We start from the raw sequence: 15,864 nt of genomic DNA on the forward strand, positions 1-15,864 counted from the left end.
GTGAGACTAATCCCTTGGTCACATGAACCCCGTGGCAGATTTGTTCCCCCCCCCCCCCCCCCCTTCAATTTTTTTTTTAAAAGTCTATTAGGATGAGTGATTAGAATAGATAACAGTGACGGATAAAAAATTTTGGTCACTAAATTTTTTTTCATAAAAAGAAAAAAATTTCTTTATTGAGTGCCCTCACAAATATTTTTGCTATTGGTTGCCACCCGAAGAGGAAAATCCTGACTCTGCCCCTGCACTCATCACCCCCTTGAAAAGTCCCAAGTGCAGCTGGTTGAGTCGAGGGCTAACCAGACTTTGGAGGGTGGTCCCAAGGAAATTATTGCCTTGTGGGGTTTCAAACACTTGATTTACCCTTCTTGAGGAGCTTATCTTGAGGAGCTTATAATTTGATGGTTTGAAATAATTTCTGATTTTTGGTGTGTTTGGTCCATCGTTAGGCATGTTGTGTAGGTCCATGAAAGATGGGTCAGACATGCATTTGTTGATGAGATTAAAAAAATATTAAAAATAAAAAAAATCTGACATTACCTAATTATCCCAAATCCCGAAGGTACAGTATCTACATTTTGTAATCAAGTATAATTTGACGCATTCATATGGTTCATCTCCTCTTCCTATGCAGAAATAATATATATTAGGGTTCCTCTCCACATTTTGGTGAATAGTGACATTTTTTTTTATCTTTTCAAACTGATCACATACATTTCCCTATGTATCAATTTCTTGAGAGATTATCAGAAAATAACGAAAATGCCCTCTTCTTCAACCTCTAGCCCGAAACTCCTGATTTTTTCTCTCTAAACCACGCCTATCTTCAATCTTAAGGGTAATTTTTCTTTAACCTTGAGCTCTTGCTAGTTTTACTCACAATCTTAAGATTTTATTACTCCCGTGGGTCTAATTCATCCTCACAAAATCGGCTTGTAAGTTGAGGATTGTCTTAGGTTTATATATAAGCTCAAGGTCATAATACCCAGGCGATGTGGGAGTATCCCTCACACCTTTAACATTTAAACTGCAAGTATATGATAAGACTTTGGGTAAAAGTCTACGATTTTTAATAATAGCTTGAAGATCTTTGAGTAGATTGAAAATAATATATATACCCTATAAATATAACAGCTTGAAAATGATTGATTTTTGTGAGAAAAATCAAAGCTTTTCGGCTAAAGGTTAAAGAGGATCATTAGTTCATTTAAGTTACTCCCTCTCTGGGAAAATGCTATTCTCAACTCATGGATTGAGGTTTTCTATCAACATGACCGTTGGATGTTAGAGATTCCTAAAAGAAATGTATCCCTAGGAAATAGTATATTAATCCCTAGAAAATCAGTACTAATATATATATGAAATCTGTGTTTTTACTCAAATCCTAACGTCATGTCATGTCGATGGACAGCCTAAAATGTGGGTTGAGGGCCTTGAGACTAGAAAAGTCCTTTTATTTGTTAAGTCTTCCATTGTAGACTGAGGTCAAGGGGTACGTCATTAAGTTTGAAAATATCGAGTATCTCAAATATTTTCCATAAAGTGGACAGACGTGTCATAATCACCTTAAAAATTAGCAAATCAAATCATCCCATAACAAAGTTTAATAATGGAACTACCTTGGAAAATGTCAATTGTAGCGTCTTAATTAATTATTATAAAACTAGATGAAGTGCAACGGTAACTAGCCGTAACAAAATTGTTATTCTTTATTGTCCAATCTTGACTCTTGTGGTATAGAATTTTCATCAATCTCCTAATCATTCTTTTTCAAATTTCTTGCAAGATCGTCACTGGTAATGTCATCATTTCAATATCTTTTGAATCTGATTTAGACACTCTTAATGCGTGTTTGGTAACACTTTTTCAATTGAATGGAAGTGATTCACTTTTAAATTTTAGACTTTTGAAATTTTATTTTTGTTTGTTTTGATTCGGATTTCAAACTCTAGACTTCAAATCAAACTTCAAAAGTTTTGAATCAGTGATGAGAGGATGTTAGATGAAAATTTTAAAATCTGAATTTTAATTCTTAGACTTTAAATATTTTCAGATTTCAATCTTCAAAAGTATTACCAAACATAACTTTAATGATTTCATACTTATTTACCAATTCTACCATTCTGATTAACAATATTATATCATTGTATTTAATGAATCAAATAGTGAAGATATACCATTTTTTTTTTTTTTTTTTTGAAAATCTTGATTATATCTCATAAAAATTAGATGACAAGTACAAATCTAGGATTTGCTTATGTTTTTTTTTTTTTTTTTAAACTTATACAAAATTTTTAACAATATAATTGTACTTGTCATTTAAGGGTTTAAATTATAAATTAGGGTATAATTTTGAAATAGGCTGATTTTTTGTGAGGATGATCTCTTTTGCAAAGTGATCATCCTCACAAAAAAATCAACCCATTACAAAAACTTGTAACTCATATGGGATGAAATACGTTTGCAAAATATTTGACTCTAGAACGATTCCCATATCTATATCATACATATACACACACATGCACAAGAATCTGAATACCAAAATGAATTAACAAACCTAAGTCAATAAAGAAACGAATTGTCTTTAGGTTCATTCTTGAGTACCGGACAAGAAACCCAAGTTCAAACCAAGCGATTAAACTAATCAACATAGGTTTGACCGTTGAACGAGTAGAAAGTCACAATAAACATATGTTTTAAAAGTGTCTGACTAACCTTACTAAGTTAGTATGGATTTCACTATCACTAAGGGTCCTTGGATTTACCTTGCTGGCATTCAAAAACATAATCTGATGCTTTATGATTGTAGAGAATAAAATTATATGAATTTTGAATATTGTTTTATTTCAAATAGTTATTTTTCATGGTTGAATTTAAATTCTAAATTTGAGAGTAATATAGAAGTCAGTGGCAAAACCTTAGATCTCAAAAGAAATTATTTAAAATTTTTTTTATTTATTTTTTATCTGAATTTTTCAAAGAAACTTAGAGCCCTGTGATGTTAGATTGCTGATGTGATTATCCATTTGAGCAAAACGACCCTTAGTAAAACTTACAATCTTATTAAGTTAGTAAGGGAAATGTTTCTCTTAGAAAAGTCTGAATTCCATTTCAATATATTTAAACTTTTGAATTTCTCCTCCCCAATCCCTATTTTACTATAAATACCACCACTCTCACTCAAAGTTCTCCACCACACCATCTCTCTCTCTCTCTCTCTTTCTGTGTGTGTGTGTGTGTGTGTGTGTGAGCAGCTTGAAACCAAAATGATGAAATCGCCAGAAGAGGAACACCCACAGAAGGTCTTTGGATGGGCAGCGAGAGATACGTCTGGTGTTCTCTCTCCCTTTAAATTCTCAAGAAGGTATACTTAGTTACTTCCACTAATAAATCTCTTCATCTGTTTTTTCTTCTTTTTCATCTCTCTCTTTAGAGTTCCTTCCTCCCTTTCTTCTTCTTAAAAAAAAAAAAAAAAAATTGTAGTTGTGATTCTGTACTGGTCGATCCTTTATTAATTGTGTTGATTGATGATTTCTAAGGGTCAGATTGAGCATTTTTTTCTCATCAAATACTTGAAATTGTATTAATTTTTCCATGGTTTTAATTGTTCACTTCCGGTTACCAGCGTTCAAAAGTCATCAATCAGTGTAGGTGCACCAAGAACCTTGAGTTTATAGGTCTATGGGCTATATCAACATCAATATTTGGTATGAAATGTATGATCAAACACAAGAAAATAGGAAGGACAAGTGTTATCTCTCTGTGCCAAAAAAACTTTTGTAAGCTATATATTACTAATAATTAATATATCTATACTCTAGATATTAAATTTTTGCCATAATTTTATGAAATATTTTCACTTATATAAGACATAACAAAATATTTGATTTGTAGTTTGTTATGTGTATATATGTCAGTAGATATCAATGTATATTTTGCAAAATATATTTTGTTGATCAATGTATACTACTGAAATATACTTTATTTTAATTTTTGAAAAAAAAAAATACTAGTTCTAAAATATATGTTGTTCACTGTATTCCAGGATTCCAATACAAAATTACCGCCAACTGGTTCTTTTCGTTCCAATTCGATTCAATTCATTATTCAGTCTAGTACCAATGAATTTTGTAATATAGATTTAATAAAATACACTCATTATTTCCATCATCACTTCTATTATATTTCCATCATTTCATGAATATAATATTAATTTGCACATTTGGTCAAAATATTTTTACCAAAAACTTTTTTATTAATATGTTTGATCAAAATTTTAATACCTTATATCATCCTAGACAGTTTCCACTAAGAATGAATTTACTGACCTTTATCAATAGGGGGCGGTTCAAGGGACATATGTAAAAACAATGGTTTTTCAAAATATGGGTTAGAGGTTTTGGATTGAGCTGATTTTTTGCGAGGATGGTCACTATGATGAGAAGATCATCCTCACAAAAAAATCAGCTCAATCTGAAACTTCTAAATCCATCAAAAGTGATTTACAAATTATTGATAAAAATTGGCAAAAAATCGACAGTCCACATTCTAAATCACTTTTAATGGAGTTAGAAGTTTCAGATAGGACTGATTTTTTTTCCGGATGATCTTCCCATCATAGAGATCATCCTCACAAAAAATCAACTCAATCCGAAACTTCTAATCCATATTTTGAAAATTTATTAATGTATCATTGTTTTTATATATGTTTTTTCATATGGCCCTTGATCCTGACCCTTATCAATATGCTTGCAGGGCCAATGGCGACAACGATATCACCATGAAGATACTTTATTGTGGAATCTGCCATTCAGACCTTCACTCCATTAAGAATGAATGGGCAACTGCGCTCGAAGGCATCGAACAGTTCTCAAGCAGTTCCCTCTTTCCTATGGTCCCTGGGTAATCCATCTTTTCCATTTCACTATCATTATTATCATCATAGCCATTTGCTTGGGGTCATGGTTCAAAGTTCCTCTAGTTTCAGAATGTTTCTACATCGAGACATATAAGTTTCCAAAACTAGAATGAAACATTGACCCCAAAACATTCAATGTTTTGAAAATATTTCATCAATTTATCTCTAAATGTCTAGGAATTTTTCAGTTGAGACGATTTCAGATTTTCTCTTAACCAAAACATTACTTAGAGAAGTACTTTGCCCATTGAAATCATCTTAACACTAAAACCATAACCTTTTTGCGTGTGTAGGCATGAGATTGTTGGCGTAGTGACAGAGGTAGGGCGCAATGTAGCAAAATTCAAAGTGGGAAATAAGGTGGGCGTGGGATGCATGATCGGATCATGTCGCTCATGTGACATCTGTGTTCACGATTTAGAAAACTATTGCCCTAAATTAATACTCACCTACAATGGCAATTACTACGATGGAAGTAAAACCTATGGTGGATATTCAGAGAAGATTGTTGTGGATGAGCATTTTGTTGTCCAAATCCCAGAAAATGTGCCCCTAGATGCGGTTGCACCGCTATTGTGCGGTGGTATTACAGTTTACAGCCCCATGAAATATTTTGGACTGAGCGATCCTGATAAACATTTAGGTGTAGTGGGGCTTGGTGGGCTTGGTCATCTGGCTGTGAAGTTTGCCAAGGCTTTTGGGATGAAAGTTACAGTGATCAGCACTTCTATTAACAAGAAGAAGGAAGCAATTGAACGACTTGGTGCTGATTCATTCTTGGTTAGTGGTGATCCAGAAGAGATGCAGGTAAATGAATGGATGTTGTATATGTCACATATTGTTGATGGATATCAGGGCCAATTTAGAACCAATCTATAGCATACATACTTGATATTTGACCCAATGTGCTTGGAATCGTAGGATTAGCTACATATGTAGTGCATTTCATGTTTTAATTAAGGCTGTCAATGGGCAAGTTTGAGCTAAGCTTGGATGAGTCCTAATCCAACCCTATATCATGTGGACTATATCTTAGACCAGGCCTAAATCCGAAATACCGAAGTGGGTTAAGCCCTGGCCCTAACTGGTTGGGACGAATTACCACTGCTTAGCTTTTCAATTTGTCTATAATCAATTTATTTTTTTGATAATGTAGGTATCCCACGTCCCTACGACTGCATGCCTTGGCCCCACAAAAGTTTCCCAACGTTAACACAACATGATAAATTAAGTGGCCACCCAGTTTTGAACACACAACCAGAATCTTTCGAAGTTGTTTAAAGTCATTTGATGTTACATTTTATCAAAATAGGGATCAGATCTCCTTCCAAGTTAAAAAACTGTTATAGATGAGGAAAAATTTGGTGTTTTATGATATGCTTTAATTATTTTTGTTACAAAAATTATATATCAAATTATGTATAATATACATATATAAAATATAATTGTGGGTTAGGTCAGGCTGGGGTAGCGAGTCCTAGTTCTAACGCTAATATTATTGATATCTCAGGCTGCAATGGGCACGATGGATGGTATTATCGACACAGTCTCTGCTGTTCATCCACTCCTTCCATTAATTGGACTATTGAAGACACATGGAAAGCTGGTTATGTTGGGTGCTCCGGATAAGCCGCTAGAGCTACCTATTTTCCCTTTGCTTATGGGTAAGTTTTCATAATTACGATCATTATCATCAATTCGTCATCAGTAACTTGTAACTAGAAAGACTATTCAATCCATAATTAGTATCTGGATTTCAGAATAAGCTTGGTCGTGGTTTCACTAACAATGAAAATGTTGATTTGTTTGATAGGGAGGAAGATTGTGGCAGGTAGTGGCATTGGTGGGATGAAAGAGACACAGGAGATGATAAATTTTGCAGGGAAACACAATATAACAGCAGATGTAGAGGTTATATCGATGGACTACGTGAATACAGCTATGGAGCGACTTGCCAAAGGTGATGTTAAATACAGATTCGTCATCGATGTGGCAAATACACTTAATTCGGAGGCACTTTGATGGAAATTGATAGTCTAAGATGTTGTTGAAAGTGAGTTATAAATTCAAGTTCTATTGATCTGGTTGGTTTGGTTTGGTTTGGTTGGGTTCCAAAAGATCAGAGTTTCTTATTTAGTATTCTATTTGTAGCAATGCATTTATGCATAATGAGATGTATGTATCTTGTGCAATGATATTGTGGTGCAAACTCTTTATGAAGATTGTCTTAATTAAATTGCATTCAAACATGAACCCTAACATGATTTTAGATAAAGAATTGCATTGATTTAAATAAAGATGTATGTATCTTGTGCAATGATATAGGGCATTGACCTACTCTTCCTGAGTTAGCTTATTAAGGCTCAGCTTGCCTCCATAAGATAATGTGATCATCACTAATGTTGCAATAGGAGATAAGTGGAGCATTCATATATGCTTAAAGTAATCATCAAGGAATCAAAGTTATTTTGCTCAAAGATTAATTGGTTGCAACCAATAGGCTCGAACCAAGTAGCTTGGGACTTCCTTTTACTCGTGGATGGAATTCAACATCTATGAAAGTATGATTTTTCAAAAAGGTCCATTAATTAATTCTAAAAATGAATATTGATCATATATTCTCTCTATGATAGCACCATATGTTGATCAAGGTCCTGGTGATGAAAAAGATGGCTGGTGGTACATGTGAAAATCGATATGAATCAAACCAATTTATAGTATGGCTCACACTGGATTCATAAAATCAAGCGAATCACAAACCCACTCACTTAATTTTGATGGAGTTCGATGAAAAAAACATTTTTTAAATTTGTTTGATGAATCAAACCAATTATTATTATTTTTTTTTTCATTGTTTAATATTTATAATTTGGATTATTATATTAATTTGGTTTTATATAACTAAGAAAATTTTAACATAATAATTGTACTTTTAACTAATATACAGGAATTAAAATGTGCACAAGTGAACCTAAGCGAAACAAGAACCAATTATGATGAACTAGAAAACATAGGTCACCACATTAAAATTGTAGAACACCATCACCCACTTAAGCTAATAAAAAACTAGTAGATTATTCATTTAAATTATATCAAATGTCTTCAAGCTGGTGTTCATGATATATTAAGTTTGGTAACAATGGAGTATTATTCTATTCTAATCTGCTTCCTTCCTTCTTCAAGAGAAGCAGGTTCCCTCCACCAAAGATAGCGTTTTTTGAATATTTTCAAGGAAGTTGAGCATTATTTCCAAGCCCTTCTCATCTGAATTTAAAAAAAAAAAAAAAAATGAAGAAAATTAATTCTCTATTATATTCAGGCCTCACTTGTAAATAAATGCCAAAATATATATATATATATGTGGAAGATTTTTAATTACCAAGTCTGGGTACTGTGTGGCCCTTGGGGTGATGGATCACTGAAGGGTTGACAAATGATTCCAACAGAACAGTCCCATGTGGCTTCAAGAAGTCTGTCTCACCTGAAACCCAAAAAAAAAAAAACATAAACATGGTTTAACATATCAAATGATCCCATTGACCTAATATTGACATTACTTAATTTTAATATTGTACCTAAAATGTTAATAAAAATATTTTAACTGTAAAAAATTAATTATAACAAGAACAATTAAAAAATGCCCTTCTTAACTCACTTGTACGGCGAAAACATCTTTCAACACTCACTCTAATAGTGCAAATTTGATGCCAAGGCATTGCATAATACCAGTTATGCAAAGCCACGCATGCATGTCTAAGACTTTGGAACTCTCCATTTTTACTAGACAAAACCTCTATTTCTGTTTTTTTTCTCCTCAAACCCAGTCATCGCCTCTCTTGATTTTTCAATCTACATCAAATCTCAAAGCAAGGTAGATAAAGATGGAATTTTTGGTAGAAAATATAGTTTTACTACAAAAGTAAAATGCTACGGTTAAAATAATGGACTGAATATAAGATTGAATAGAATAAAAAAAAATATACATAATGATTGAAGAGCTTGAACGTGATTGTTCTAGGTAAGAAAACTCTAATTTTGAAAGAAAAATTAATCAGATTTTTTTAATTTAATTCTTTTTAATCAGATTTTGACCACAGTCACTGCAGGCTTCAGGTGTTATTTTTTTTCCCAACACGAGTCTCTGTCGCCTGGGGAGAGTGCTGCAGAGGATCTGCATCCCATTTAAACTATTCACTATTAGCATATAAAAGAAAATCAGTGTAGGGGCTGCTGGAGTGAATTTTTGCTCTGTGCCTTATGCCATTCCATACACGTGGGTTCATGTGATTAGTGCATCCCATATTTCTGTGAGCAAAACAAATTTAAATTTCAGGACTGGCGCAGTGCACATGCACATCGTGACTTCTCATGACACTAACTATATGAGGCCTTCCTATCAAACTTGGTCCCCTTTCCGTAGTCTCTGATAAGGACATCCTTCCTTCGAAATAAATACTAAGACCATGCTTGTTGTCCCCGCAAAAAGTCATAATTTTTTTTTTACAATGATTTGCAGAATACAATTGCTTGAATGTAAACATTTTTGTGGGCCTCATCGTAAACAACTGTGACCTTTCACAAAAAATCATCCAAAAACCCCGTAAAATTTTGTGTTGCAAAAAACCACCACAAGACTCAACATTTTTATCTTACTCTTTTCTACGCAATCTAAGAGCAATCCAAGCTCACCTCTCTCTTTCTCTCCCACCCTCTGTCTCTCTCCTACCCCAACGCTGATCAACGAACTGAACAGCCCTCTACCTTAATTTAAATCCTATTAGATTTGAAGTTTCCAAGTTGGAATGGATTGAATTTAAGGTCTCCCATTCACAGTTCCAGATGGGAGATTTTGGAATTGATGATTTGATCATTTAGGGGTCGCATTATTTTTGGAGAATGAGAGTTCACTCATTAACAAAAGCTTGCCTCTATGATTCTTGATTAAAGCATGCAAGCCATTAGAGCAAAAACAACAGAAATTACATATCTTGAGGGAATAAAAAAACTGTATGTATATTATATATAACCATGGTAAAATAAAGTGAGATAAGTTGCAGAAGAGTGTGCCACATGGCATTTTGGAGGTGGCCTGATCAAACTTTTTAAGAGACCACGTCACCAATTGATTTGCTCTTTTGCTGGGCTTATATGAATGGGTTATTTATGAAAAACTGATCAACTTTTGATGAATTTATTATTCCGACTCACTGTTCATAGTAATAGTAAATTACTCAAACGTGAACTATAACGAATTCGAAGGTTTTTAAAGTGGCTACGCAGGTTTAAACTGAAATTGTCACTATAAAAGCTGCGAAATATTCACACTTCGTTCTGAATTTTTTTTAAATGAAAACATGATTGTTCACGTTTGGGTAATTAAAATGAAAAGTGGCCGGAATCATAAATAACTCATTTTCAACTCACGAAATAGTAATTCACCTCATATTTTTGTTTTGTTTTGGCGGGCCACACATACCAATCACCCTAGCACGTGTTACCAATTAAATATAGTCATTTGTTAAGTGGAGGGGCCTATAGAGCTTTGAAGGTGTGACATGAGGAGCATACCCAATCGCTCATACCATCTCAGCTAACCCCCGATAGTATGATTCACCCTATATTAATAACTTAGTTAGTTGACAATTAAGGTGTCACTTAGCTAAGTGGTAAGGCTTGAGGAGAGTTGATCCCATGACCTAAGGTTCAAAACCCCCTTAACCATTAGTCCCTTGCTTGCTTAGCTAAAATAAAAAAATAAAAAAACTTAGTTAGTTGACACATTAGATATCAACCCACTAATATAGATTATATTAAATATAGGCTCATTTGCTCATGTTAAAAGTTTGTTGGTATTTGATTTTTACTAATGACAATGATAGATTTGAGATTTATTTTATTTTATTTTATTAATTTAGCATTTGGTTTGTTCAAATTGTTAATCATCTTTCAAATGTTAATCCCATTGAAAATGAATATTGGTTTGTAGTTTTATAATTAGTTTAAAATGATGTAACCAAATGTCAATTTCTTTTAATTTTAAATTATATTTTATAAGAAAAAATAGAGATTTTCAAAGAAAATATAAAATTGCCTTTTTTGTTTGTTGTGTTTTCAGAAATAACCAAACAAGTGTGAAATTTTGCATTGAACACAGCCAAACACTTTAATCATAAATTACGTAAAATTCAGTAAATGCAAAACTATGTAAATACAAAATTTTGCATTTTACAGTGTTTTTTGATGCAAACAAGTAGAACCTAAAGGTGCATGTATTTGTGGATCTTCTTTGACACTTTGTGGGAAGTTTTTATTGGTAAATTTAGGGTAAACTTACTTGCAAATAGCCTAATCTTCGTCAACTTCCACCCAATAAATACAAATTAAAAAAATAAAAATAAATGGGTTTAAAGAAACAGTTTAAGAATTAAAACCTGTTTCAATACAGATTTTTATTAAGAATCAAAATTTTCAGGGAATGTCATCTCATCTCAGTTATTAGTGAACACTAGAATTTTTAATTTTTTATGAGAGACAAACAAATAGGGAACCCTAAAAGTATATATGGTTGATTGTTTATGACTATAAAATTCTGAAACAAAGTAACATAGCAAAAATTCCAATCCTGTACTACAAAGTATAGGATAACTAACTCACTCCAGCATTCTTCACATGCCATATTGCTCAATTGATGGACATTTAAACCAGAGGTCAAACTGATAATTGATTTCAGTGGTAATTAACCCAAAGCTGGGCCAATCATTTGAAATCCAAAGTGTCTGCCATAAGTCAGTAAAGAAGACCTGGAGTTCTATAATTCCCCAACTGCTTGGAGTACCGGATGAATACTCATCCAACCATCATAATTTAATTAATATAACAAGAATGCCCCAGTCAAGGTAAGAAATTACGAGAAAAATACCTAAAAAGTGGAGAGAAGGGCACGTAATCGGAGATGAGTAAGCTTTTTCAGCCACGTCAGGTAACCTAAATTTTGCCCCTCCAACAATTATGATAAATTTTATTTTGGGGACCTTTGTGAGTGCTACACCCTGAAATAAAAAACAGACAAATAAATCTCAAAAAAGAAAAAAAATCGCATAAAAGGGCTCCAAAAAAACCCACAATTTACATACAGTACCCTTTCTTGTAGACCAGGCAAAGCCGCCGAGAGAATCGCCCCCTAAAATTTTCGTGAACATCGACAGAACAGAACAAAAAATGTGGGAAAAAAATTAAAAATATATATATATAAAACACATAAATTAAAAATTAAAATAATGAGAAAAAATAAACCTGAGAGAAACCAAGGAGACCATCGAAGGGACCATGCGTTAACATGTAATCTTCAATGTAAGCCAGACATTCATCGAACTTCCTACACTCCGTTAATTTCTGAAGAACAACAATAGAAGATAATATTGATATAAATTTGGGATTAAAGAATGAGAGAATGAGAGATAGAGAGATTCTAACTTCATTGAATTGGAACCATTCATAGTAAGGAGGATCAAAGATTCCTTCTACATCGGATTTCCCTTCAGCCAAAAAGGGGCATCAAGGAACACGAGATCTAACTTTTCAAGAATCGATTCTGGCCACTTTCCAACCTGTTTTTTGAGGATTTCCACCACTAGTTCTGAATCCATGGAGACACAGAAATCTGGGTTTCTTCTCATCTTCCCTTTGGTTTCCCATTTTTCCCTAAATTTCTCCACTTAAGTTGGAGGAGTCTCACTTCTGTATTTAAAGAGGGAAAGAATTCGGTAAAGTATTATCCCATCTCAACCGTTCACTTGATATCGAGTCTCAGACGTTGTTTGGCTCTCATGTTTCACAACTCTCATGATTCACAAGTCTCAGACGTCGTTTGCTCTCATGGTTCACAGAATCATGACTCATGATTCACAACTCTCATGATTCACAAGTCTCTGACGTCGTTTGCTCTCATGGTTCAAAGAATCATGACTCATGATTCATTTCCAACGTGTTTGTAATGGATTTTTCTAACCTCTGTTTGAGGCTTTTTCTTGAAACACTGGTTGAGTAACAATTTTATACGGATCAGTAAAATTTCTAACTTCTTGGGATTTCCTTATAACATTCTCTCATCCTCAACTGTTAATTTGGTTGTTGGGTCCAATGGAATATCAAATTTGCAATAAAAAAACAGAGCCCTCTAGATTTCATGGAAAACTCATATTCAAAAGATTTTTTTTGTATAACTTTTTGAGTTGGACGGTAGTTGTTGAAAGTGGATGGCTACCGAACTCTCAAATTTAATATTAAAATTCAACTGTGAAAATTAAACATTTTTTTCTAATTTTTTTTTAAAGATCATAGATTTTTTTCCTTCATAACCCTATGGAATGAGATCATTTTTTTGGATGTCACAAAATTGATGTGTTTAGAAATCCATTCCTAAGTATGTTAAACAATAAATTAACCTCATAAATTTGAATTTTGTAAGGTGTATCCTACTTCAGGTTTTTTTTTATAAGAAATTTTTAAAAGTGAGGTTTGGTGGTAACAAACTTCATGAAGTAAGGTTCCCTTAGAGTTATTAGAACTCCAAGAAAGTATTTGTGATAAAAGTGTAACAATTAGGTTTGCCAGGTAAACCTCTTTTTATTATAGGCCACAATTTTTTGTTGGAGTCGTTGTGGAGTGACCTCAAGATTGTACCTCATTTGTCACATCCTGATGTGAAAGTGTGTGATAACCATAGATACTATTTATCACGGCAGGACATGCGATGTTCTTCAAGATTGTACCTCATTGATATTTGGGATACCTCCTTGTAGACATCAAAACAAAGATTTTACCAAAATTTTGATGCCTCTTTGAAAATAATTCCCGGCTAGTGTTTAAGTTTGCAAGCAGATGAACCTTAGGCCCACTTAATCATGTTGTGTGGCCCATCCTTGATGACTCTACACATTGATTCTAGCCTAATTTTGAGGGAGCACAATTATTTCTTGATGGTTTCTTCTTATTATACCAAGATTCAATTGATGTGGTTTTAATTATTTAATTAATTGCATTCTTAGCCATCCAAGGGTTGGTGAGATAGTCAAGACCATACCTCATGAAGTAGAGGTCTTGAGTTTGAATCCCCCTTTAAGGGTTACCCTCAAGGTTTTAACCTAAAATTTACCTGGTGCATGAGGGGGAGGGGGCTACCTGTGCTCAAAGGATTAGTCCAGGTGTTATGAGAAACTCAAATTCCTTGATTTAAAAAAAAAAAAAAAAAAAAAATTAATTGCATTTATTTTAAATAGATTGAAATAGAAGAGAAAAAGTTCTTGATTACAATTATAAGATCAAATGGTTAGGATTATTCAACATGGTTTTAAAACTCGTTCGAGACCTAGACGTATTGTTCGAGTTAACTCAGTATCGAAACTGAACGAGATCAACTCACAAGTCATTTTTTTTATTGAGATTTAATATCTCACATTCAATTTTTTGATTTTTTGAACGAGACGTCTCAAACGTATCGGAAAACTTGTCCGAGATGACTCGGTATTGGGCCTGGACGAGCCGAGAGGCGAAATCGAGTTTTAAAACCTTGTTATTCAATCGAGCTGATTTTTTGTCAAGTCTCATATACGGTGGGGAAGTGCCTCCACTGTAAATCCGCCTGGCTGCCCATATGTCACTTCCTTATTCTTTGATCCGTGTTGGAGAGACCTCAAGATTGTATCTCATATCGCACTTTCCTGATGTGGAAATGCATCTATGGTTCCTACGCGCTTCCACATCAGGAAATTGCGATGTGAGATACAATCTTGAGGTCACTTCAGCATTATTCTTATTTTTTTCTTCTGTTTTAGTTTTTCATTTGATCAATGATCCTCTTCTTTTATTTCTCGCATTTCCAATTTCCCTCAAGAAGAGCTCTTGATAGCAGCATTAAGAGGAGTCCGATGATTATGAAGAATGTCATATGGTTGTAAATAAAGAGGAAAGTCTATGTAGATGACATGTTTGATGAAATGCCCATTGGGCATGATCTGTGCAAGAACTACAATGTGTAACAAAGGTTAATGGGATGGGGGACCGAGTGTCAACACTTTGGGCCAAAATGATTAGGAAGTTTGAGTTAAATCAAACAATGATATGTTCTGATACCATGATAAAGAACCATGATAAAGAATTGATTTTATTGATGATTGGATTGAGATCGAGAGGTCAATCGAGGGAGCAACTGAGAGAGAGATGAGATCGAGGGAAAGACTGAGAGAAACAACTGAGAGGTCGATCGAGGGAGCGATGTGAGAGAGAGAGAGAGAGAGAGAGAGAGAGAGAGAGAGAGAGAGTTTGATCAAGAGCGAGACAGAGAGAGAGAGAGATGAGATTGATGGAGTGGCTGTGAGAGAGAGACGGAGAGAGTGGTTCGTTCTCATAAATATGCGAGGTTTAAAATATGATTAAAACGATTTTAATAAGTAAAACGGTTTAAAACCATTTTTAATTAAAAATGATAAAATCCATTTTATAGTTTAGTTCCTGATTCACTATTTTCTTGTAGTGATAGGGTAAAATGTGGAATTAATTGATCTAAATATTACATATGTCCAATTTATATTGCACAACGTGATGAATGTTTCATCCCTTAGTGCTCGTATAGAGGCATTTCCTTACTCAAGAAAATTCTTAGGAGCTTTATCTATGATTTGATCTTCGATTAGATGGGAATTAATCCAGTCAACCACTGAGGATGTCACAGCGAGTGATAAAAATTAGGCATAGTCAATAATGAAAATCCATGGGTCAATTACTGATGCATTCCTATGATATGAAGAAGATCTCTATGATAATTAAAAAAAATACATGATACGAGGAACTTGCCAAATCAAGGCAATGAGAAAGAACCCCTGTAAATAAATTTTGGATGCGAAATGTGAAGAACATTTTTTTTATCATTTCAAGAATGATCATTTGCT

General features: G+C 33.7%; 1 protein-coding gene and 1 pseudogene across 2 annotated transcripts; one reads left to right on the forward strand and one right to left on the reverse strand.

Moving 5' to 3' along the window:
- Positions 1-3,200: 3,200 nt before the first annotated feature.
- Positions 3,201-7,119, forward strand: LOC147409442 (putative mannitol dehydrogenase). The gene is made up of 5 exons (XM_086459374.1): positions 3,201-3,364; positions 4,756-4,902; positions 5,212-5,725; positions 6,429-6,582; positions 6,732-7,119. The coding sequence occupies exons 1-5, from the start codon at positions 3,267-3,269 to the stop codon at positions 6,938-6,940; spliced, it is 1,122 nt and encodes a 373-aa protein (XP_086315500.1). The 5' UTR covers positions 3,201-3,266; the 3' UTR covers positions 6,941-7,119.
- A 977-nt stretch (positions 7,120-8,096) lies between these two features.
- Positions 8,097-12,968, reverse strand: LOC147409443 (dihydrofolate reductase-like; annotated as a pseudogene). The gene is made up of 6 exons (XR_015170481.1): positions 12,392-12,968; positions 12,212-12,310; positions 12,057-12,098; positions 11,838-11,967; positions 8,298-8,399; positions 8,097-8,182 (listed from the first exon to the last, which is right to left on the reverse strand). The product of XR_015170481.1 is annotated as a dihydrofolate reductase-like (transcript).
- Positions 12,969-15,864: the final 2,896 nt, after the last annotated feature.

Source organism: Akebia trifoliata, chromosome 2, assembly GCF_017979445.1.
Source record: "Akebia trifoliata isolate Shusen 1 chromosome 2, ASM1797944v1, whole genome shotgun sequence".
Taxonomy (NCBI): Eukaryota; Viridiplantae; Streptophyta; class Magnoliopsida; order Ranunculales; family Lardizabalaceae; genus Akebia; species Akebia trifoliata.

Excerpts from the sequence above, each read along its gene's own strand:
- LOC147409442 (XM_086459374.1), top strand. The coding sequence starts at position 3,267 with ATGATGAAATCGCCAGAAGAGGAACACCCACAGAAGGTCTTTGGATGG. Across the intron at positions 3,365-4,755 it reads CCCTTTAAATTCTCAAGAAG|GGCCAATGGCGACAACGATA; the intron begins GTATACTTAGTT and ends ATATGCTTGCAG. Across the intron at positions 6,583-6,731 it reads TATTTTCCCTTTGCTTATGG|GGAGGAAGATTGTGGCAGGT; the intron begins GTAAGTTTTCAT and ends TTTGTTTGATAG.